The 24,540-nt window shown below is 40.2% G+C and overlaps 1 protein-coding gene across 11 annotated transcripts in view; it reads left to right on the plus strand.

Annotated features, from left to right (window-relative positions):
- The window catches only part of Taf1 (TATA-box binding protein associated factor 1), a 74,218-nt gene that overhangs the window by 19,567 nt on the left and 30,111 nt on the right, over positions 1–24,540 (plus strand). For all 11 annotated transcript variants that reach the window (XR_001782748.2, XM_017318514.1, XM_017318518.2 and 8 more), the window contains 19 exons: positions 795–922; positions 1,022–1,129; positions 1,225–1,398; positions 1,937–2,110; positions 2,565–2,669; positions 5,211–5,411; positions 5,552–5,693; positions 6,028–6,158; positions 7,465–7,545; positions 9,384–9,533; positions 9,686–9,805; positions 10,037–10,212; positions 12,628–12,806; positions 14,936–15,149; positions 15,676–15,841; positions 16,390–16,601; positions 20,279–20,387; positions 21,321–21,419; positions 22,657–22,834. Coding sequence is in view for 10 of the 11 variants with exons in the window: in XM_017318514.1 (XP_017174003.1) it covers positions 795–922; positions 1,022–1,129; positions 1,225–1,398; positions 1,937–2,110; positions 2,565–2,669; positions 5,211–5,411; positions 5,552–5,693; positions 6,028–6,158; positions 7,465–7,545; positions 9,384–9,533; positions 9,686–9,805; positions 10,037–10,212; positions 12,628–12,806; positions 14,936–15,149; positions 15,676–15,841; positions 16,390–16,601; positions 20,279–20,387; positions 21,321–21,419; positions 22,657–22,834 (2,847 nt within the window). In the remaining variant the exon portion in view is untranslated. The remainder of the gene's footprint in view (positions 1–794; positions 923–1,021; positions 1,130–1,224; positions 1,399–1,936; positions 2,111–2,564; positions 2,670–5,210; positions 5,412–5,551; positions 5,694–6,027; positions 6,159–7,464; positions 7,546–9,383; positions 9,534–9,685; positions 9,806–10,036; positions 10,213–12,627; positions 12,807–14,935; positions 15,150–15,675; positions 15,842–16,389; positions 16,602–20,278; positions 20,388–21,320; positions 21,420–22,656; positions 22,835–24,540) is intronic.

A 24,540-nucleotide genomic window follows, 5' to 3' on the forward strand; every position in this document is an offset into this window, starting at 1 on the left:
TGTTGATGGCAGGAGCCAATGCTCCTTATCTTTGACATCTTATTATTAATGGCAAAGGTCAAGAGGATATAAAAATGTTAGAGAAGGCAAAAGCTAGAAACTTTTAGGTGATGCTTTTTTAAAAGCAGAGTTGTAGCTGCCAGTTTTTAGTGTTTGAATATTGTTTAGGAAAAACTCATGTAGGGATATTTAAAATTGTATCTTCAAGACATCATTAGACATGGCTTGGGCAGTAGTGGTAAACACCTTGGGAGACAGAGGCAGGCAGATCCCTGAGTTCAAGGTCAACCTGGTCTATAGAGTTCTAGGACAGCCAGGACTACATAGAAACTCTTGAAACAAAGAAACAAAAGACATCAGATATAGTCTAGCTGGAGAGAATTGCCAACTAAAAGTAGTCTGGAAGTGAAGTGAGACATCTACTTAGAAACTCCAAAATTATCAGTGGAAAGGTGAATTTTAGCTGGACCTAGTAGCATGGATCCCAGCTACTTAGGAGGCCAAAGCAAGAAGACTATAAATTCAAGGCCTTTCTAAGTTACAGATTGTGTTCCAGGACAGCATTAGTAATTTAGTGATATTGTATCTAAAGATAATGGAAAATGCAGGTCAGAGGGCTGAGATGCAGCTCAGTAGTAGAATCCTTACCTAGCTGTGTCATATTTTCGTTTCAATCCTTAGTATTGTATAGAGGGATGGGGAAGAGGGTAGGAGAAAGGGAAGAAGAAGAGGAGAAAACAGGAGGAAAGAACAAAATTGAGCATTTCCGAAGTCATTTCTTGTTATATCCTCAGAGATCCCTGATGAGAAGGAAGAAGCTACTTCTAATTCTCCTTCTAAGGAGAATAAGAAAGAATCATCTCTGAAGAAGAGTCGAATTCTCTTAGGAAAAACAGGAGTCATCAAGGAAGAGCCACAGCAGGTTTGCGAAAAGAAAAGGACTTGGTATTTAGAAGAACAAAGAAAAGTATTAGGAAAGTGTAGTCTGACCAATACTTATTTGATCTATCATTATCATTAGAACATGTCTCAGCCAGAAGTGAAAGATCCATGGAATCTCTCCAATGATGAGTATTACTATCCCAAGCAACAGGGCCTTCGAGGTACTTTTGGAGGAAATATTATCCAGGTACAAATAGCTGCTTTGTTTTGACAGAGGGTATAGGTAAAGATTGCCTGGGAAGGAGTTAGTATTTACTTTTAACTCTTCTGTTTCCTGTTTAGCACTCAATTCCAGCTGTAGAATTACGGCAGCCCTTCTTTCCTACCCACATGGGACCCATCAAACTTCGGCAGTTCCATCGCCCACCTCTAAAAAAGTACTCCTTTGGGGCACTATCTCAGCCAGGTCCACACTCAGTTCAGCCTTTGCTGAAGCACATCAAAAAGAAGGCAAAGGTATAAATGAATCCTTGTTAGAAAAATAGTTCTGTAAGGTAATTGAGGTACAAATTGGGGGGTTATACTGGATATTAGATTATATTAGGGATTATTTATTTTCTCAGATGTGATACAATTTTATTTTGGTTATTCAGAAGAATGTCCTTATTCTTAGCTATTTTTTTAGGAGCTGAGGATTGAACTGAGGGCCTTGAGCTTGCTAGACAAGTGCTCAACCACTGAGCTCAATTTCTACCCTCTAGAAGATTTCTATGAACATACCTAAGGCTAAACTATTGCAGCTTCTAAAACTGGTTCACTAAAATCCTATAGAAACTGTACAGATTTAGTAGGGAAAATGCTTAAATAGTGAGAGCAAAGATGTTCAGAATACTTTTCTTTCAGTTTTAGAGGTATGTTTGAAAGTTTTCACAATGAAATTGAAAAAAATAACATGTAAAAAACGTTTTGGTATTGTCTCAGATTGGATGATATCAGTGTACGTGTAGTTTATCTTTCTGTTGGGAATAAGCTATATTTTCTTCATTTTGGACAGATGAGAGAACAAGAGAGGCAAGCCTCGGGTGGTGGAGAGATGTTTTTTATGCGCACACCTCAGGATCTCACAGGCAAAGATGGAGACCTTATTCTTGCTGAATACAGTGAGGAAAATGGACCATTAATGATGCAAGTTGGCATGGCAACCAAGATAAAAAACTACTATAAGCGGGTGAGACTGTACTCAAATACTTTTTATGTTTTTTTTGTATGTGTTTGTTTTTAAATACTCACTTCATGTGTATGAGTGTTTTGCTGCATGTATGAATATATGCATGCCACATACATGTGCCTGAGAAGGCCAAAAGAGCGTGTCAGATTCCCTGGAGCTGGAAGTATGGATGGTTGTAAGCCACCATATGAGTGCTAAGAATCAAACCTGGGTCCTCTGTAAAAATAGCAAATGTTCTTAACCATGGAGCCATCTCTCCAGGCCCTGAAATTTTTATTACTGTAACTCTAATTAGGTATGTAGTAATAATCTGTGAACATGTATTTTACCATATACATTTCTTGGGAGAAAGGAGTGGTATCTCTTGTTAATAGCAAATGCTATGCTTATGGAAGATTACATGTATGTTTATTGGTTTTATTCTGTGAGTTTGAGCTTGCTATGTTTCTTCTAGAAACCTGGAAAAGATCCTGGAGCCCCAGATTGCAAATACGGAGAAACTGTTTATTGCCATACATCGCCTTTCCTGGGTTCTCTTCATCCTGGCCAGTTACTGCAGGTAAAGAATTCTTTCCTGTCTTTATTCTCTTCTAAGGAAATTGACAGATAAGGAGCAAGTCTGCCCAGAAAGGAACAATTTTGGTTGATTGAGGTGTTCATGTATTAGGTATAAGGTAGTATAATCCACTGGGAGTAATAGTGGGTGTGATGGTGCAAACCATTAATTAATCTCAGCACCTTAATTAATCTCTTGAAAAAAACAGTCAGTCAATCAATAAATAAAAGAAAAGCTGGAGTTCAAAGTTACTCTTAGCTATGTAGCAAGTTTCTATCCAGTTTGGTAAATAGGGGACTATCTTAAAAAAAAGACTAGTATAATAATATATTATTATTATTTTTTGGAGACAGGGTTTTTCTGTGTATCCCTGGCTGTCCTGGAACTCACTCTGTAGACTAGGCTGGCCTTGAACTCAGAAATCCGCCTGCCTCTGCCTCCCAAGTGCTGGGATCAAAGGCATGTGGCACCACTGACTGGCCATAATTTAAAATTTAAGGCAAGATACTTCCTTGAAAATAATTCTGTGTTATCTTTTAGATCTTTAGCCTAAATATAAAGGAGTGAGGTTGTTTATTGTTTGATTTGTGAAGGGGTGTCTGTGTGTTTTGAGCTAGGTTCTTACTCTAGCACAGGCTGGCCTGAAACTTACTGTTTAGCTTAGATTGGCCTCAGATTGGCCTCAAACTTTGGGGCAGTCCTCAGCCTTATGAGTTCTGGAATTGCAAATATGAGCATGAGTTACTATAAAATGTTTTTTGAAAATACACATTGGTTGGGGGCAGGGATGGTGATGGATGCCTTTAACTGTAGGAAGGCAAAGGCAGGTGGATCTCTGTGAGTTTGAGGCCAGCCTGCTCTACAGAGTGAGTTCCAGGACAGCCAGAGAGAGGTGTTGTTGGTGATGCCTGCTTATAATCTCAGTAGTAGGAAGGCACAGGCAGGAAGGTCATAACTTTGAGGTGAGCCTTGGTTATAGAGCAAGACCATGTCTCAAAAATGAAAAAAAACAAAAACACACCAGGAAGTCCACCTAGAATTAAGGTAGGATATGAGTGTTTTAAATTCTTTATGTGAAATTAGGATGTTTGACGGACTAGAGATGAAGCTCAGGAGTAGAGTGCTCACCAAACCAAAGCTCATTGTTCATCTCCCACTGTGTGTGGGCTCATAGTTATACTCCTTCATCACAGGTCCTTTCATGTGTTCAAGGTCCTGGGTTTGTGTCTACCACTGCAAAAAAAGTGGTACATTTTAAAGATTTATTTATTTATTATACATAAGTACACTGTAGCTGTCTTCAGACACACCAGAAGAGGGCATCAGATCCCATTACAGATGGTTGTGAACCACCATGTAGTTGCTGGGATTGGAACTCAGGACCTTCGGAAGAACAGTCAGTGCTCTTAAACACTGAGCCATCTCTCCAGCCCAATATCCTGCATTTTTCAGCTAAGGAAACTTAAGCTCAGAACTTCATACAGTGACTGGCAAAAGCTATTTCTTCTGAATCTAAATTGTATAGTTTTTTTTTTCCACTTTTTTGAGTCAAGGTCTTTCATATAGCCTCTGTTGCCTTCAAATTTGCTATGTGGCCAAGGATGGCTTTGAACTCTTGGTCCTCTTGCTTCTGCTTTTCAAGTGCTGGGATTATAGATAGGTATTATAATACCTTTTCCTCCAATATCATTAATTAATTAGCTAGTTAATTAGTTTGTGTGTATCTCTGTGTGTTTTATATCTATGTATAGAAGCCAGAGATCATTGTTGGTTGTCTCCCTCTATTACTTGCTACCTTACTTTTGAGATAGCATCATTTTTCATAGATCCTAGAGTACAGTTTTGTCTAGACTAGCAGGCTAGCAGGCTTTAGAGGATCTTCTTGTCACCACTAGTCTTCTCCTTGCCACCACTGGGATTACAGGCATATACCTCTGTGCTCAGCTTTATATGTGAGTGCTGGAGATCCAAACTCATGTTTTCATGCTTGTACAATAAGTACTTTACCTGCTGAACCATCACCCAGCCCCGTTTTTTTCTTTTTTGCGGGGAGGGAGGGTCCTCATGCAATCAGGCTGGCCTCAGATTTACTGTGTAGTCAAGGCTGGTCTTGAATCCTAACCTTCCTGTTCCTCCTAACAAGGACTGGGATTACAGAATATGCCACTATGTCCAGCTTTGACTCAATTTTTTTGAGAGATAGTTTCTTTCCATAGCTCAGGCTAGCCTGGAACTACTGTAGCCTAGGACGGCCTTGATCCTCCTGCCTCAGCCTCTTGAATGCTGGGATTAGAAGTATATACTGCTATTCCTGGCTCTATTTTTAAAGTTTTTCTTCCTTTTGTCTATTAGGTTCTAAAAGACAGTGGGTAAAAAAAACTAAAAAAAAAAATCTTGTGTGATATTCCATATTTTACTCATCTTATTATATAGACTTTAGAGCTAATAAATATAGGTAAAATTAAGTTTTTTTCCCTTTTTTAATAGTTGGCTGAATTTTCTAAAGATTCTCTGTAAATAACTTTTGTGGTTTACTTTCATTAGGCATTTGAGAACAACCTTTTTCGTGCTCCAATTTATCTTCATAAGATGCCAGAATCTGACTTCCTGATCATTCGAACAAGGCAGGGTTACTTTATTCGAGAATTAGTGGATATTTTTGTTGTTGGCCAGCAGTGTCCCTTATTTGAAGTTCCTGGTCCTAACTCCAAAAGGGCCAATACACACATCCGAGATTTTCTTCAGGTAAGATGGGAGTGTGGGAGTTGGGCTAAGATGCACATGCTAATAGAACGATGAAAACACATCTGAGCTTAGTTGGAGAAGGCACCTTGGTAAGAGCTTTTATCCTTTATGTAATAAAATGTATTTGGCTTATTGGACAGGTTTTTATTTACCGGCTCTTTTGGAAGAGTAAAGATAGGCCACGGAGGATACGGATGGAAGATATAAAGAAAGCCTTTCCTTCACATTCAGAAAGCAGCATCCGGAAGAGGCTAAAGCTCTGTGCCGACTTCAAACGTACAGGTCCTCAGTGTGACTTCTTGTCTTCTCTGATGCTCTTGTACTCCTAAAGAATTATGACAGTCAGTTAAAAGAAATTATAACTAATAGAATAGAAATTGATGGTTGTAAGAGAAGGTACCAAACCTTGTAACTAGAGACTTTGATAATTTGATGATAATTGGTTGCTAGTATAGTCCAAGTGAGTATTTGCATGTCTTACATAAGATGTAAGAAACCTGACAGCAAGGTTTCTAAATTAGTCATATTTAGGGCATTTCATGGTTAAGTGTCAGGTAACTATACTGTTACTTTTGGGTGTTAGAATTCAGAACAGTTTTCCCTGAATCTTTTCCAGGGATGGATTCAAACTGGTGGGTGCTGAAGTCTGATTTTCGTTTACCAACGGAAGAGGAGATCCGAGCTATGGTATCCCCAGAACAGTGCTGTGCTTATTATAGCATGATAGCTGCTGAACAGAGACTAAAGGTGAGCCTCTTCTTGTCAGGCACTGCTTATGCCTAAATTTCTTTTCAGAAAGATAGAAGACAATTCTGTAGAGATTATAGTTACTAGATTATTACCAGTTATTCAACATTTTAAACTGTATGAGGTACTTTGTGTGTGTATGGATTCTAAGGAAAGCTACAGTATAGCTAAGTGGCAATGTGACGCTCAGTGAGGAACTTAAATCATATTGCCTTCCTTTAAAAATGATAGCACAATTGAGTGATGACTGTTTTGTAAAACAAGCAGGAAAAGGGCTTTGCAGCTTCCCGGGGAGGCAGAGATGATAGCTGGAAGTGTGGCTTATAAGGCTGTCTTAGTTAGGGCTTCTGTTGCTGTGCAGACACCATGACCATGGAAACACTTATAAAGGACAACTTGGAATTGGGGCTGGCTTATAGTTCAGAGGTTTAGTCCATTATCAACATGCCAGAAAACATGGTAGCATGCAGGCTCTAAAGAGGTAGCGTGAAGTTCTACATCCAAATTAGCTGACAACAGGAAGACAGAGTGACGCTAGGGCCGGCTTCAGCATTTGAGACCTCAAAGCCCACCCCCCACTGACAGATTTTCTCCAACAAGGCCATACCTTCTGTAATAAGGCCACATCTCCCAGTAGTGCCACTCCCTGTGAGCTTATGGAGGCCATTTTCATTCAAACCACCACAAAGGCCAAAACAGAAAAAGTCCAACTGAGAAATTCTGTAGTGAGAATTTTTCTTTCTCTTTAGCTTAGATTGCTTGGTTTTAAAATGGGTCCTAAGCTATTCACACATCCACATAAGTTCCTTGAAAATGTTTTTTGTCTGAGGGCTAGAGAGATGCTCAATGGTTAAGGGCACTGGCTGCTCTTCCAGAAGACTTGGGTTCAATTCCCAGCATCTACACAGCAGCTCACAACTGTTTGTAACTCCTGTTCCAGGGATCTGACACCTTCACACAGACATATATGCAGGCAAAACACCAATGCACATAAGATAAAAATAAATTATTTTTTAAAAGATTCTAGAAAAAAACTTGTTTGAACCCAGGGCCATGCACATGTTAGACAAGCATTCTGCCTCTGAACTAATGCAGCAAATTCCTTGGAGTCTGGCATATCTTCTAGGAGCTCAACGATCTCAAGGGTGCTCAACAGGAATATATACATTAAAAATGCAGGATCTATTTTCTATGCAGAATATGGTTTGGTATTTTATATTTGGATTTGGTATTCAGCAAAACTGTTTTTGGAGAAAATATGTTTTTTCCTTTGACCTTATTTATGCATAGAATTGTCTTCTTTCAGGATGCTGGCTATGGAGAGAAGTCCTTTTTTGCTCCTGAGGAAGAAAATGAAGAAGATTTCCAGATGAAGATTGATGATGAAGTAAGATTTTACAAATTATTTTTATTTTCTGAGGCAGAATCTTGCTTTATAATCCAGTCTGGCCTCGAACTTTAAATCTTCCTACCTCTGTCTCCCAAGTGTTAAAAGTACAGACATCCCAATATGCCCAGCAACACTTGTTTGTTTGTTTGGTTGGTTGGTTGATTGGTTGATTTGTTGTTGTTTTGAAACAGGGCTTCTTTGTGTAGCTGTCCAGGAACTCATTCTGTAGACTAGGCTGGCCTTGAACACAGAGATCCTCCTGCCTCCCTGCCTCCTGAGTGCTGGGATTAAAGGCATGTACCACCACTACCCATCTTGAAATTTTTTGTCTTTAATTATGTGTCTGTGTGTCTGTGTGTGGGTATGTGCACATAAGTAGGTGTGTGTTGGGGCTGAAGAGATGGCTCAGTGGCTATTAATACTGACTGCTGCTCTTCTAAAGGTCCTGAGTTCAATTCCCAGCAACCCACATGGTGGAGATGGTGACTCACAACCATCTGTGACAGATTTGATACCCTCTTCTGGTGTGTCTGAAGAGAGTAATAGCTTCCCTCTTTTAGAAATTTCTTTTTCTTTTATTGCCTTTTTCCACACAATATATTTTGATTGTATTCTTTCCCCTCTCAAAACTCCTTCCAAATCTTCTGATGAACCTCCCAACACATCCAATTTTATGTTCTTTCAATAAATGAGTATTTTATGTACTCATATACAATTAAATAAATAAATAAATCTTTAAAATGTAGGTGAGTATAGGTGCCTATTGAAGATCAGCTACATTGGATTTCTCTGTAGGCGGAGTTAGAGATGGCTACATTATGTGGGCATTTGGAACTGAACCCAGGTCTTCTGAAAGCAGTTAGCTTTCTTACCCGCTAAGCCATCTCTCCAGTCTGCATTATATTTTTCTTCCCTTTTTTTCTTTTTTCCTCCCCCTTTCCTCCTTCCTCCCCCTTTCCTCCTTCCTCCCTTCCCTTCTCTTCTCTTCTCGTCTCATTCCTTTTCTTTTGTTTTCTTTTCAAAACAGGGTCTCTCTTTATGTCATCCTTGCTGTTTTGGAACTTATATGTAGACCAGGCTGGCCTAGAACTCAAAGAAATCTGCCTGCCTCTGCCTCCCAAGTACTTGGATTAAAGGTGTGTACCACCATACCCAGCTATGTACTTTCATTAATTCAAAGAAAACTTTTAAAGATTTACTTTTATTTGTGTTTGTATGTGTGTGTGCCTGTGTACAGGGTACAAAAGAGGGGATCACATAGATCCCTTAGAGCTGGAGTTTTAGGTATTTGTGGACATGGGCCTTCTTATGTGGGTGCTTGGATCCAATTTCTAGTCCTTGTGATTGTACACCAAATGTTTTTACTCACTGAGCCATCTCTGGCCCTCAACACTTTTTAAATCAGTGCTTCTTGTTATCTTGTTTAAAAAGAAGGTTTTGGGCTAGTGAGATCTGTAATCCCATCACTCTTGAAGCAGGGGGATCAGATATTCAAGGATAAGCTTTACTACCTAGGGAGTTTCAGGCAACCTGGTCTAGGGACCCTATTATAAAAAATCAAAATAAGGGAGCCATGACAATCAAATACAGATGTCCTTTTAACTGTGAGCATCATGAGTGTGGGTACAACACTACCTTCTGAAGTTTTATGGAAAGTGGAGTGAAGAACATCATTGTTTCCTCATATTTCTTATCCTGGTTACACTCTGAGTATCTCTTTAATATCATGATATAAGTACCATAGAAGAGAGCCAGGCATTGGATAGCCACTACATTTAACTTGATAATTTAAGAAATCATGAAAATTACCCTGAGAATCCTTTCCTTTATCTCAGGTTCGTACTGCTCCTTGGAATACTACAAGGGCTTTCATTGCTGCCATGAAGGGCAAATGTCTCCTGGAGGTGACTGGAGTAGCAGATCCTACAGGCTGTGGTGAAGGGTTCTCCTATGTGAAGATTCCAAACAAACCGACACAACAGAAGGTGAGAGTCTAGAAATCAAAATGGAAGGACTGAGGGTTGAGCAGTCGATGAATAGAGTGGAGGGCCTGGACGTGCTTCATTTACCACAATGTCATAGATGCTTACTGTTAGGAGGTCAGCTTCAGATTTTTATTTGTTTCTGTTTGAGACAGGATGATAAAGAGCCTCAGCCAGTGAAAAAGACAGTCACAGGAACAGATGCAGACCTTCGTCGCCTGTCTCTGAAAAATGCCAAGCAGCTTCTTCGTAAATTTGGTGTGCCTGAGGAGGAGGTAGGTTTAGAAGAGGAAAACTCCTGGTAAGAGGTTTTGTATGCAGAGAGAAAAGGTAGGAAGCTAGAAAGAATCGTCTGGAGCTTCATATGCTGTAGAGGCTTTACCAAAACTTGTGAAACTTCTTTTAGGCTTTGATTTTTTTTTTTTTTCGGTTTCTAATCATGGCCCTGTTTTGTCCTTTAACATCCCTGAATGAGTTACATATGTGTAGTTCTGTGTTTCTTTCAGATTAAAAAGTTGTCCCGCTGGGAAGTTATTGATGTGGTACGTACAATGTCAACAGAACAGGCTCGCTCTGGAGAGGGGCCCATGAGTAAATTTGCTCGTGGATCAAGGTTTTCAGTGGCTGAGCATCAAGAACGTTACAAAGAGGAATGTCAGCGCATCTTTGACCTACAGAACAAGTATGTTATATTCATTCAGTACTGTTTAAAGTTTAAGCTAGAATATGGACGTTTCCTAGACATGCTATATTTTGAACTAATAATGCTTTTGTACATGCAAATCACTAACTCTATCTCCCGCTCTCAGATACTATTTTTCTATTTTGGAATGAGATAGCCCTGCTGATCTCGAACTTGCTATGTGGGGTATGTTGGCCTCAAACTTTTGATAATTCTATATCTATCTCCTATGTTCTGGGCCATAGGTATCCATGCTCTACCAGATATTTCGAAAGAAGAGGATGTTACTTTAAAAAAGTGTAACTAGGTTGTTGGGTATCTGAAATATCAGGCACTGTCTGTAATAATACTGCCAGAGTACCTATTCCTGGTTTTTGTGTGTGTGTGTTTTTGTTTGTTTGTTTGTTGGTTGGTTGGTTGGTTTTTTTTCGAGACAGGGTTTCTCTGTGTAGCCCTGAATTCACTCTAGACCAGGCTGGCCTTGAACTCAGAAATCCACCTGCCTCTGCCTCCCAAGTGCTGGGGTTAAAGGCGTGCGCCACCATGCCCGGTTCCTATTCCTGTTTTTAAAGACAAGGCTTTACTATGTCACTCTGGCTAGCTTTGAACTCAGTATGGACACCCAGCGGCCCTGAATTGTAAAAAGTATCTTTTATTCCTCTGATGTAATTGTTGTCTTGGAAGCTTATTGCCTCAGTCTGCTAACCCAGGCCTTCTAGCCCCTGTACAATCTTAGCTAGGCCTAGAATGTTTTCAGCCTCTGAGACTTACTTCTGAATGAGCTCACCCTTTCTAGTTCTTTCTGAGCTCTGACTGGCTGGTTCAACTCAACTGTTCTGACTCAAACTCTTCTCTGAACTGACTGATTTAATCTGGCTTCTCTCTTTTGGCCTCTCCTGAATTCCTCTGCTTGTCCTCATACTAACTTTGGCAGTCTGCTCTAATCTTCTGTCTCCTTATTGTCTGGCTTTTTCTGTCTTCACCTGTGTCTAGCTTCTTCTCTCTAACCTGTCTGTGTAAAACTCTCCCAGAGAAAACTGCTTCCTTCTCTCACGGCCCCTTAAGGAGCTTCCCTTTCCTCTTTTCTCATGAGAGTCGGGCAGATCCTATTCTGTCATGTCTTTCTCTGATTTGTCACTTTGTCTGCCACTCAATTAGACATCACTTTCAAACATGGGTGCCTTCTTCTGCCAGGTAACTTTACCTTCATTGTTTGGGACTAAAGGTGTGTACTAAGGGCATTCCAGCCAGAGGGATTAAAAGTGTGTGCCCTTAGCTGAACCACACCATAACACAATCTTGGGATTCACAGTGTGATCAAATATCCTTCAGCACTGAACCCATCACCTGCCTGTTTGCCTCCTGAGAGCTGGGATTGATTAAGGGCATATACCACCATGGACAACTCTTTTTTTTTTTAAAGCTTTTTCTGGAGACAGGATCTTGCAATGTAGCCTATATGGGTTTCAAGCCTTTGGCTTGTCTTTGCTTCCCCAGTGCTGAAATTATAAGTGTGTCCCACCGTGACTGCTGAACCTGCTGTTACCATAGTAATTCAGCAAAGAATAATTTGAATATCACGGACTGCTTAGCTTGATCTCTTGGTTCTGTGACAGTTCTTGTGGTCTACTTGAACTGGACTTAGTAGTTTTAAGTGTGATAATGGGCATATTTTTTCTTGTAGTGACTTATGAAAGAATAGTAGTGTGCTGTTAAAATGATCCATGAAAGCTGGGCAGTGGTGGTGCACCCCTTTAGTGTCAGCACTTGGGAGGCAGAGGCAGGTGGATTTCTAAGTTTGAGGCCAGCCTGGTCTACAGAGTGAGTTCCAGGACAGCCAGGGCTACACAGAGAAACTGTCTCGAAAAACCAAAAAAAAAGATCCATGAGTCTAAATGTTGTAGTGTACTGGGGAGCTGAGCTGTGTTTGGGAGACTGGGACAAGAAGGATAAACAATTCAAGGCATACCTAGGGGCAAAGGAGAACACACACAAACAGTGAGAGTCTCTTTCTATTTATTTGTTTGTTTGTTTGTTTGTTTGTTTATTTATTTATTATATGTAAGTACACTGTAGCTGTCTTCAGACACTCCAGAAGAGAGCATCAGATTTCGTTACGGATGGTTGTGAGCCACTGTGTGGTTACTGGGATTTGAACTCAGGACCTTTGGAAGAGCAGTCGGCGATCTTAACCGCTGAGCCATCTCTCCAGCCCCGAGAGTCTCTTTCAAAAAAAAATTATTGCAATTTTGCAAATATGTGAAATGTCTATCAAGATGCAGTTTTTCTGTTATAGGTTTTGTGTCTGTGGAGTCTGCATATATCTTTTTAAGGTTGATTCCTCAATTTTCTTCTTCAGTCCTACTTTGTACACCTGTATCTCCCCTGTCTTTAACTTTTTTCCTCTCTTGCTAGGGTTTTGTCATCAACAGAGGTCTTATCAACTGACACAGACAGCAGCTCAGCTGAAGACAGTGACTTTGAAGAAATGGGAAAGAATATTGAGAATATGCTGCAGAACAAGAAAACAAGTTCTCAGCTGTCTCGGGAGCGGGAGGAGCAGGAACGGAAGGAACTCCAGCGGATGCTACTGGGTAAGGGGACTTCTTAAAGGATCAAAACCACAACTTAGATAACTGCAAACTAGCACTGACTCCAAGCTGAAGACAAAGTAAGGAATGAGTATAGAGAAATTTGTAGATGGGATAGCAAGATTTCTACAGATGACTCCAGTCTGTGAGGATAAAATTGAAGAGATGCTGCCAGCTTATTGCTTCCTCTTTCTGTGTTAGGTACCTGGCTAAACTAGGCTATTAGTGCTGTACATGAAATCAAATCAGCTTTCTAGGCTTTCATCCAAAGTAACAGGGTTTTTTTTTTTCATCCATCTGTCTGTCTGTCCATTCATTTCATTCATTCATGCATGCATTCATACATTCATTTACTCACTTAACTTTATATCTCCATACTAGGCATTCATCTTCCCATTCCCCTTTCTTTTTCTCTGAGAAAGTGGAGGCCCCTCTGAATATCACCCACCCTGGCACATTAAGTCACTGTTGGACTAGGCACATCCTCTCCCACTGAGGCACGCAAGACAAGGAGACTCAGTTGAGGGAATGGGATCCACAGGCAGGCAACAGATTCAGGGACAGTCCCCGCTCTAGTTGTTGGGGGACCTGCATAAAGACCATACTACATATCTGCTATATATATGCAGGGAACCTATGTCTGGCCCATGCTCACTCTTTGGTTGGTGGTTCAGTCTCTGGGAGCCTCTAGGGTTCAGCTTGGTTGACTTTGTTGATCTTTGTTTTAAAAATATAGAAAGTATCTGATAGGTATGGTGGCAGATATTTTTAATGCCAGCACTTGGGAGGCTGAGGCAGGAAGCTCTTGATTTAAAGGCCAACCTGGACTATATAGTAAGACCCTATCTTTAAATAAAGTACAGAATCTTTGCTGGATGAAGTTGCCAGATTGTCTTTGAACTCTCTGAATTTATATTTAAAATTGTATGCAGAAGATTCTTAAAGAAGTCTTAGGTACTAAAATGAGCTAAAACCACCATCAAAAGTTGCAGAAGCTGATGGTGAGGGTGATGGATAATGAGGTCTCCATGATGTTTCTCATTACAGATATCATCGAGCAGGTAGTGAATGTAGATACTGAGAGGATGAAGTCCGAGGATGAAGATTAGAGTGACCATTTTCATCCATACTAGTCTTAGCTTTGTTGCCCATCTCTGTGAAGCTTTGAAAAATTTTGTGTCTCTGGCTACTTTGTAAAGATATATGGCTTATACAATTATAGTCCTCCAGTTCTTTGCTAATATGACCCTAGAACACAGCATGTACATTAATTACATGAACAGTTGTTAGAAAGGTAGACTCATCTTGAGCCTGAGCTCTCCATACCTACTGAGTTTAGTTTATATTTTTACAAGATCTCCAGTGAGTTCCTGTTCATATTAAAGTTTTAGAAGCATACGTTATCTAGATCCTAAGACTGGGCTTAAGCACTCCTCTTGAGTGCTTGCTTGGGTGTTTTCATCAACTTTTTGCTGCTGGGAGTTGCTGGTTTTTTTCGAGACAGGGTTTCTCTGTATAGCCCTGGCTGTCGTGGAACTCACTTTGTAGACCAGGCTGGCCTTGAACTCAAAAATCCTCCTGCCTCTGCCTCCCAAGTGCTGGGATTAAAGGCGTGCGCCACCACTGCCCAGCATGCTGTGAGTTTTCTATCACTCTGCTATTTGGTGGAATAGTAATATTTAGCTATTGCTTCTCTGTCTCCAGTAGGAAGCCCAATACTCTGAGGTATTTCTAGAACATTTGTATGTAGGAAAATGGAAATGGGCAGTGGTTAAAAAGGAGTTGGAAGGGCTGATGAGATGGCTCAGTGCCGACTGCTCTTCCAAAGGTCCTGAGTTCAAATCCCAGCAACCACATGGTGGCTCACAACCATCTGTAATGAGATCTGATGCCCTCTTCTGCTGTGTCTGAAGACAGCTACAGTGTACTTACATATAATAAATCTTTTAAAAAAATAAAAAATAAAAAAAAGGAGTTGGAAAAGAGCACTTTGAGATGTTCTTGTGGCTAGTAGCAAGTCTACTTTTAGTAGAATTGTAGTTCCATGATATATTGAACATCTCTGTTCAACCCCAAGAAGTGGCTATTTGGGTGTTAGGGGGAATGATTAGAAATTGTTTTTTACCTTACAGCAGCAGGCTCAGCAGCAGCAGGAAACAATCACAGAGATGATGACACAGCTTCAGTGACCAGCCTTAACTCTTCTGCCACTGGCCGCTGTCTCAAGATTTATCGAACATTTCGAGATGAGGAGGGGAAGGAATATGTTCGTTGTGAGACAGTCCGAAAAGCAACTGTTATTGATGCTTATGTACGCATACGGACCACAAAAGATGAAGAGTTCATGTGAGTTTGATATGCTGCTTTTGAGTATGGCAGAGAAAATAATAATGTATGTGAGTTGTAGTGATTCCATTGATCCTGGAATTCTGCTATTATTTAGAACCTGCTTGTCTTTAGATCTTTGGATTTGAACAGAGCAAAATCACTAGAGAAATAACCGTTTTTACTACATTTAGATGGTGGTAGTTTGGCTCTGCAAAAATCTTAGAAAAGTTACTCCTATAAGGTTTTTATAAAGGAGGTTTTGGCAGGAGGAATACAGGTTCTAGACCAGTCTGGGTTGCAAAAAAACTATGTCGCAAAAGTCAACAGCAAAACCTTAATGATTATTAATTAGTTATTCAGGACTAGACAGAGAAATGTTACTCTATACATGTGGAGGACTGACTAACAAGGAAGATGAAGATGGCAGACAGTTTCTGTCACTTCAGCCTGGATGAATTACTTATATTCTGAGATGGTAGCTTTCAGGGTAGTCATTCTTGATTTAAGCTGCTTATGGTCTTGCTTTTTTTTCCCCGTTACTCAGTCGAAAATTTGCCCTTTTTGATGAGCAACACCGAGAAGAGATGAGAAAAGAACGGCGGAGGATTCAAGAGCAATTGAGGAGACTTAAACGGAACCAGGAAAAGGAAAAGCTAAAGGGGCCTCCTGAGAAAAAGCCCAAAAAAATGAAGGAACGGCCTGACTTAAAAGTAAGTATATTGGGCTGGTGAGATGGCTCAGCGGGTAAAAGCACACTGACTGCATTTCCAAAGGTCCTACCTAAGTTGAAATCCCAGCAGCCACATGGGGGCTCACAACCATCTGTAATGGGATCTGATGCCCTCTTCTGGTGTGTCTGAAGAGAGTGGCAATATACTTATATATAATAATAAATAAATCTTTGGGTCTGAGCGAGTGGGACTAACTGGAGTAAGTGAAGTTAACCAGAGTGAGCAGAGGTCCTAGAAATTCAACTCCCAGCAACCACATGAAGGCTCACAACCATCTGTACAGCTACAGTGCACTCACATAAAATAAATAAGTCTTTTTTAAACAGTAAGTATATTAAGCCAGGCATGGTGGTACATGCCTTTAATTCCAGTACTTAGGAGGCAGGGCTACATAGGGAAACCCTGTCTCAACTGGCCCCCAATGATGTCTAGTTTTGTTTCTCCCCCACTGCATATGTATTTCATTCTCATTTTGACATCCTTCACCCTGCTTACCTCTAACACATTGCTATCTTTTTCTGTTGCAGTTGAAATGTGGAGCATGTGGTGCCATCGGGCACATGAGGACAAATAAATTCTGCCCCCTTTATTATCAAACAAATGCTCCACCTTCTAACCCTGTTGCTATGACCGAGGAACAAGAGGAAGAGCTGGAAAAGACAGTCATTCATAATGATAATGAAGAACTTATCAAGGTTGAAGGGACCAAGATCGTTTTGGGCAAACAGCTAATTGAGAGGTAAGGGATGGCAGTCAGAGAGTGCTGTAGCAAAGATCTGTTCAAGGTTGATGATTGGGCCTTTCGGGGGAAATGTGGTGTGATTATTATTTGAAGTGGAACTAGGGCTTATATCAACTTTGAGTTATCACATGTAATTTTTGCTGGTAATGAAAATTCCAGTGAGCATTGGGGCTTACTACTTGCTTTTACATATTATGTTTTCGGAGTCACTATCTTTCTTCTGGTTTTATTTGGTTGGTGTTTTTTGTTTGTTTGTTTTGTTTTGTTTCAATACAGAGACTCTACATACCCCTGGCTATCTTGGAACTCACTCTGTAGACCAGGCTGGTCTTGAACTCAGAGATCCTCCTGCCTCTGCCTCTGGAGTGCTGCGATTAAAGGCTTTTGCTACCAAGCGAGGCTAAGTCTTAATATTTATACAAGTACCCTTACTGGGATAGCTTTTTGTTCTGTTTTGTTTTACTTGTTTTCTGTGGTACTGGTAGGTACAGTGGGTAACATCCTCAAACCCTTGCACAATTGTTTTAAGACTTTGCTAAATTACCCATGTTAGCCTCAAACTTTCTGTCTTTCTGTCTCAGCCTCCCACATAGCTAGGATTACAGGCATGGAGCACCACACCTGTCATGAGGGTAGTTAAGATAAAATGAGAGACTATAAAGCAAACTGTACTTATGCCCAATTTTCTTGCCCTTAGAGAATTTAATAGATAAAATAGAGATGTTAGAAACTGGAGAGATAGCCGGGCGGTGGTGGCGCACACCTTTAATCCCAGCACTTGGGAGGCAGAGGCAGGTGGATTTCTGAGTTCCAGGACAGCCAGGGCTATACAGAGAAACCCTGTCTCGGAAAAAAAAAAAAAACCAAAAAAAGAAAAAGGAAAAAAAAACTGGAGAGATGGTTCCATAGTTAAGAGCACTGGCTATTCTTCCAGAGGACCTGGGTTCAATTCCCAACACCCACATGGCAGCTTGTAACCATCTGTTCCAGGGAATGTGGTTCCTTCCCACAGACATACATGTAGTCAAAACAAAATGTACATAAAGTAAAAAGAAATAATTTTTTAAAAATGGAGATGTTAAAATTTTTTCCCATTTTAAAATTATAAACTAAGGTGGGCTTTGGTGGCCAGAGATAAAGGCTTTACTATACATATCACTGCGTATACTTCCTATACATAATTAAAAATAATAAAAAATAAATCTTAACAAACAGAAGAGCTGGCGAAATGGCTCATCGAGTAAGAACACTGACTGCTCTTCTGAAGGTCCTGAGTTCAAATCCCAGCAACCACATGGTGGCTCACAACCATCCACAATGGGATCTAATGCCTTCTTCTGGTGTGTCTGAAGACAGCTACAGTGTATTTATATAATAATAAATAAAACGTTGGGCCAGAGCACGCAGAGGTCCTAAAAATTCAATTCCCAAAAACCACATGAAGGCTCACACTCATCTGTACAGCTATAGTGCACTCATATACATAAAATAAATAAATAAATCTTTTAAAAAATGAACAGAAAAAGAAACTAAGATATTGGTATTGCATATACTTGTTAACACTGCGCTATCCTTGCTTCTGGGCTTTTTATTGAACAGAACTAGTAAGTATACATATATTTTAAATTGTAATTTCATACTAATGCTTTAATTCACATTATACTTATCCCATTTCATATTTGTATCCTTTTCTGATTTGTTTGTTTGTTTGTTTTTCCAGACAGGGTTTCTCTGTAGCCCTGGCTGTCCTGTAACTCACTCTGTAGACCAGGCTGGCCTTGAACTCAGAAATCCGCCTGCCTCTGCCTCCCAAGCGCTAGGATTAAAGGTGTGCACCATCATGCCCGGCCCTTTTCTGATTCATTAAAAAAAAAAAAAGATTTATTTATTTATCATATGTAAGTACACTGTAGCTGTCTTCAGACACTCCAGAAGAGGGTGTCAGATCTCATTATGGATGGTTGTGAGCCACCATGTGGTTGCTGGGATTTGAACTCAAGACCTTTAGAAGAGCAGTCAGTGCTCTTAACCACAGAGCCATCTCGCCAGCCCACTTTTCTGATTCTTTTTTTTTTTTTTGAAGAATTATTTATTTATTATATGTAAGTACACTGTAGCTCTCTTCAGACACTCCAGAAGAGGGCATCAGATCTCATTAAGGGTGGTTGTGAGCCACCATGTGGTTGCTGGGATTTGAACTTCGGACCTTCGGAAGAGCAGTCGGGTTCTCTTATCCACTGAGCCATCTCACCAGCCCCCCCTTTTCTGATTCTTAATGTCAATATATTTCTCCCTTTTCTCTGACTTGTAAGTGCAAAATAGTTTCAAAATTCAAGATTTATTTATTATATGTAAGTACAGTATAGCTGTCTTCAGACACACCAGAAGAGGGTATCAGATCTCATTACAGATGGTTGTGAGCCACTATGTGGTTGCTGGGATTTGAACTCAGGACCTCTGGAAGAGCAGTCAGTGCTCTTAACCACTGAGCCATCTCCAGCCTCCTACTGTACTATTACTAGCGCGCGCGCGCACACACACACACACACACACACACACACACACACACACACACACACAGCCTGTAAAATAGGTTCAGGATTTTTGGAGTTTGTTGTCTATGTAGCTCAAGTTGTCCAGTAAGATATGTTTAGAGCACTTGAACTGGGCCAAGTTGTGCAGGCCTGTAATCCCAGCTACCTGGGGAGCAAAGCCAGGAGAATCAAAAGTTCAAGACCAGCTTGAGCTACAAAGTGAATTTAAGGGAGACAGAGGGAAGGAGGAGGTAAAGAAGAGAGTAATGAAATACATGTGATGATGAAGGCTGAAGAGAAGCTATTGCAAGGAGGCATAGGGGGCTTGAGGCATGAGGGTTACTAGTATGGAAGGAGTGAATGAGAACAAAGTAAAATGATATGTTTATGAAATGCCATAATGAAACACATTACTTTATATGCTTACTTAGGAAAATAGATCAGCCTTGGCAACTTAGACATTGTCTCAAAAATAAAAAGTAAGGCCAGATGTGGTGGTGTAGTACTTTAATCCTAGCATTTGCTGTGAGTTCAAAATCAGCCTGTTCGACATAGCAGGTTCCAGGACATCTAGTACTACATTGAGAGACTCTGTCTCAAAAAACAAACAAACAAAAAAAACAACACATGAAAAAAACAATGTAAGGGCTTGAGAGATGGCTTAGCAGTTAAGAGCACTGACTGCTTTTCCAGAGGTCCTGAGTTCAGTTCCCAGTAAGTACATGGTGGCTCACAACCACTGTAATGGGATCTGATGTCCTCTGCTGGGTGTCTGAAGACAGCGACAATGTAATCACATACATTAAATACATACAAACATATATACATAAGTCTTTTTTTTAATTAAAAAACATTAGTATGTTATATGAGCTATATGATTTATTTTATGTGTTTGAGTGTTTTGTCTGAATGCATGTAAGTGAACCATTGTATGTGCCTGGTACCCACAGAGGTCAGAAGAGGGTGTCAGGTCCACTGGAACTAGAGTTACTGTCTAGTTGTGAGCTACCATATAGGTGCTAAGAGCTGAACCAGGGTCCTCTTTGTTAGAGTAGCAAGAACTCTTAACCACTGAGCTATCTCTCCACCCTTGTTTCTGTGAACTATAAATAACACACTATAACATGTTACTGATTGCAGTGCAGATGAAGTTCGCAGAAAATCTCTGGTCCTGAAGTTCCCTAAACAACAACTTCCCCCCAAGAAAAAACGACGGGTTGGAACCACTGTTCACTGTGACTATTTGAATGTGAGTATCTGCATTTTCTTCTTATCAGATGGATTCTCATTGATTTCCTTAACCTTCTGTAGCATGGTTCTGTCAGTGTCAGATGTTCCCCCATGTCTACTCCTTGAGCATTATATATATTGTTCATTATACAACTTATTAAAATGTATATATTATTTTTTTGTTTTTCAAGACAGGGTTTCTCTGGGTAGCCCTGGGACTTTCTTGGTACTCACTCTGTAGACCAAACTGGTCTTGAACTCAGAAATCTGCCTGCCTCTACCTCCCTACTACTGAGTTAAAGGCATGTGCTATCACATCCAGCTTTTATGTATAGAGAGGGTGTGTATGTGTACGTGTTCATTTGTGCATATGCCATGATGCACATGTGGAAGTCAGAGGACATGGAGTCAGTTTTCTGCTTCTTTACCTCAAGTCTGGAGATCAAATTATGGTCACTGTCTTGTATGGCAAGTGCCATTATCCACTGGGCCATCTTACTGCCTATCCTCTTTGATGTGCATGATTATTTTGCCTGCATGTGTATAAATAAGTCTACTTAGATGCATGCCTGATGCCAGAAGAGCCCAGAAAAGGGTGCACTACAGAGTTAGTTGTAAGTCATTGTGGGTGCTGGGAACTAGACCCAGGTCCTTTGCAAAGGTTGCAAGGTATCTTAACCACCGAGCCATCTATCTCTTCATCTTACCATCTCTCCTGATCTAACCCTCTGCCACCCCCCACCCCTCTAGTACAGACTAGTCTAGAATTTACTATGTAATACAGGCTGTTCTTGAGCTTACAGCAATCCTCCTACCTCAGCTTCCCAGTTGCTAAGATTATAGGCTTAAGTCCTCTAAGTCTGGCATTATTGAAGATTTCTAAAATATATCAGTATATTTGAGAGTATTGGGTATTTTTTTGTCTGAAGCATTCTGATTTCTTACATTTTAGAGACCTCATAAATCCATCCACCGGCGCCGGACAGACCCGATGGTGACACTGTCTTCTATCTTGGAGTCTATTATCAATGACATGAGAGATCTTCCAAATGTGAGTTCATTGCACTAGATATATAGAATAGGAAAACAAAGGCCTATTTGCTTTTTCTGTTACTTCAGCTAGATAGCAGTAATGTATCTGGAACTCTTAATCCTTTGGAATTTTTGTCTGTTTTTAAATGATTATTAAATGATTTAAATGACTCTTAGGTGATGGAGGACAATGTAGGCAGAAGGACACATGAATTATAAGAGGATATAAAGCTAATTTTTTCTAGTTTCAACTCAATATTCTTTTTTCGAGATAGATATGTGAATTCAAATTTCTGGGTATTATAGTAGAAAGAATTTTTTTAAAAAAATTATGTGTATATCTCTCTATGCATATGCAAATGTCCTTAGAGGCCAGAGGCATTGAATTACGTGGAACCAAAATTACAGGGGGTTGTGAGTCCCCAGACATAGGAACTGGAAAGCAAACTTAGGTCCTCTGGAAGAGCACTGAGCATCTCTCTAGCCTCCAACTTGTATGTCTTACAAGAGTAGCTTTTGCATTCCATGAGTGTCTCATATATATGGAACTAGAAAGACAGTTTAATGGTTAAGAGTACATACTACAGTGGGGCTGGATAGTTGGGTCAGTGGTTAAGAACACTTGTTGCAAAGGACCCAGGTTCAATTTCCAACACCCACATGGAAGCTCACCACCTCCTCAGGCACCAGGCACATACGAGGTGCACAGACTTACATGTAGGCAAAATACTCATACACATAAAATTATAAAAATAAACTCGAAAATAATTTTTAAAAAAAGAATATATACTGCTCTTCCTGAGGATCATGCTTGGTTTTCGGCACTCACGTTCTCAAAGCCACCTGTAACTCTAGCTCCAAAGACTTGAATACTTTGTCAAGTGTGGTGGCTCATGCTTTTAATCCCAGCACATGGGAGGCAGAAGCAGATTGAACTCTGTCAGTTTGAGACCAGTCTGGTCTACAAAGCTAGTTCTAGGAATGCCAAGGCTATACAGAGAAACCCTGTCTTGAAAATCCAAAAAGGAAGGAAGGGAGGGAGGGAGGGAGGGAGGAAGGAAGGGGAGAGAGAGAGAGAGAGAGAGAGAGAGAGAGAGAGAGAGAGAGAGAGAGAGAGAGAGAAGAAAAAGTGGTTTAATGCAAGAAACAGAATTACTACATCTGAAAAAGCCCTTGAGAGTTGGTAAACCAGTAAGATATAATTGGCTGTGTCAAGTGTTCTTGCTCACAAACGGTGCTGACTCTTGTTTTCCCAGACATACCCTTTCCATACTCCAGTTAATGCAAAGGTTGTAAAGGATTACTATAAAATCATCACTCGACCAATGGATCTACAGACACTCCGTGAAAACGTGCGCAAACGCCTTTATCCGTCTCGGGAAGAATTCAGAGAACATTTGGAGCTAATTGTGAAAAACAGTGCAACTTATAATGGTAATAGTCCCTTGTTCCTTGACTACAAAGGTCACCTTTCAGATTCTTACCCCTTGCTGGTTCTAAATTCAGAGTAGATTAGAATGAAGGAAAACACTTTAATGTGCTTTTTTTTTTTGGTATGCACATCGGGTAGTGTACATTTCAGTCATATAATAAGTGTTGCTTGTTTTTAGTTTTATTATTTAATCCTTTTTTTTGAGACATGGTCTCAGTATGTAGCTTTGGCTGGCCTGGAACTAACTGCAGACCAGACCGGCCTCAAAATCACAGAAACAATTTGGCCTCTTCTTCCAAATTAGTGCTAGGATTAAATCTATGATCTATCACACTCAGCCTCCCACTATTTAATTTTTAATATATTCTCTGGTGCATTTGAGGCATTGGGTGTGGGTGGACTCTACACAGGACGTTCTTGTAGCCATATTTTGTGTATTCTAACTCAGTCTGCATTTTTTGTTACAGGGGCTAGATGTCCATTTTGTTTATTAAAAAAAAAAAAACAAACCAGGAATGGCAGGGAGGAAGAAGTCAGTGTGCATTAATTCATATATAAGTGTTGGCATCCAGAGTAGAGATAATACCAATACAGCTAGGATGTAGTTTAACATCTCATGACCTCTTCTGTTTTCTCATGTATAAACAGGACAATAATGATAGCTAGATTCGGAAGCTTTCAACAAGCCAGTCCAACTTACTTATCAAATTTCATTTCCAATGACTAGCTTCTATGCCCATTGTAGACAATATTCATACTCACCATTATATTTAATTTGAATATTCCAAGGTACTTCTTCATGTCTTTGCAGTCTTTTTCCCTCTTTCTGAAGTTTCCTTTGACTGCTCAAAAAACAAAACAAATAGAAAACCAAAAAAAATATACTTGTTTTGTTTTTGTTTTGTTTTTTGATCCTCTGTGTTCTGGAGCACAGTAAAATTAGCTTTAAAACTCTTATCCCCTAATTATGTATCCAGCCAGTTTGTGATTTGCTAGAAATAATGTTATTTATGTTGACAGTTCAGAGCTGAGCAGAGTGTCAGATTGTATACAAGGGAAGAATAGGGGGTTGGAAATGGTGGCATATGTCTACAATCCCAACACTTGGGAAACAGACAGGATCAGGAGTTCAAGGTCATCCTTGGTAGCTACATAGCAAGTTCAAAACCAGCTTGGGCTACATAAGATACTGTCTCAAAAATAATAAGTAATACCAGCCAGGCTCCTCAACAGATAGAAGCACTAGCTATGTAAGGCTTACAACCTGAGGTCAATTCCTAGAGCCTACAGTGGAAGGTGGAAACTGACTTTTTTGTAAGGGTTTATTTTTATTTTATATATGTGAGTACACTGTTGCTGTCTTCAGACACACCAGAAGAGGGCAATGGATCCCATTACAGATGGTTGTGAACCACCATGTGGTTGCTGGGAATTGAACTCAAGACCTTTGGAAGAGTAGTCAGTGCTCTTATCCGATGAGCCATCTCTGCAGCTCCAGGAACTGACTCATGAAAGTTGTCCTAATCACACACGCCATGGCTTATGGACCCACATTTACATTGTGTGCACGCACACACCAATTGTAATAAATAAAAATAGAAGAGAATTAACATAAAACAAAGCCCCACAGTGGGACGTCTGTAACTCAGTAGTAAAGCACTTAACCAGCACATATTAGGTTCTAGGTTCAGTTTTCAATAGTAGCAAA

Source organism: Mus musculus, chromosome X (genome assembly GCF_000001635.26).
Source record: "Mus musculus strain C57BL/6J chromosome X, GRCm38.p6 C57BL/6J".
Taxonomy (NCBI): Eukaryota; Metazoa; Chordata; class Mammalia; order Rodentia; family Muridae; genus Mus; species Mus musculus.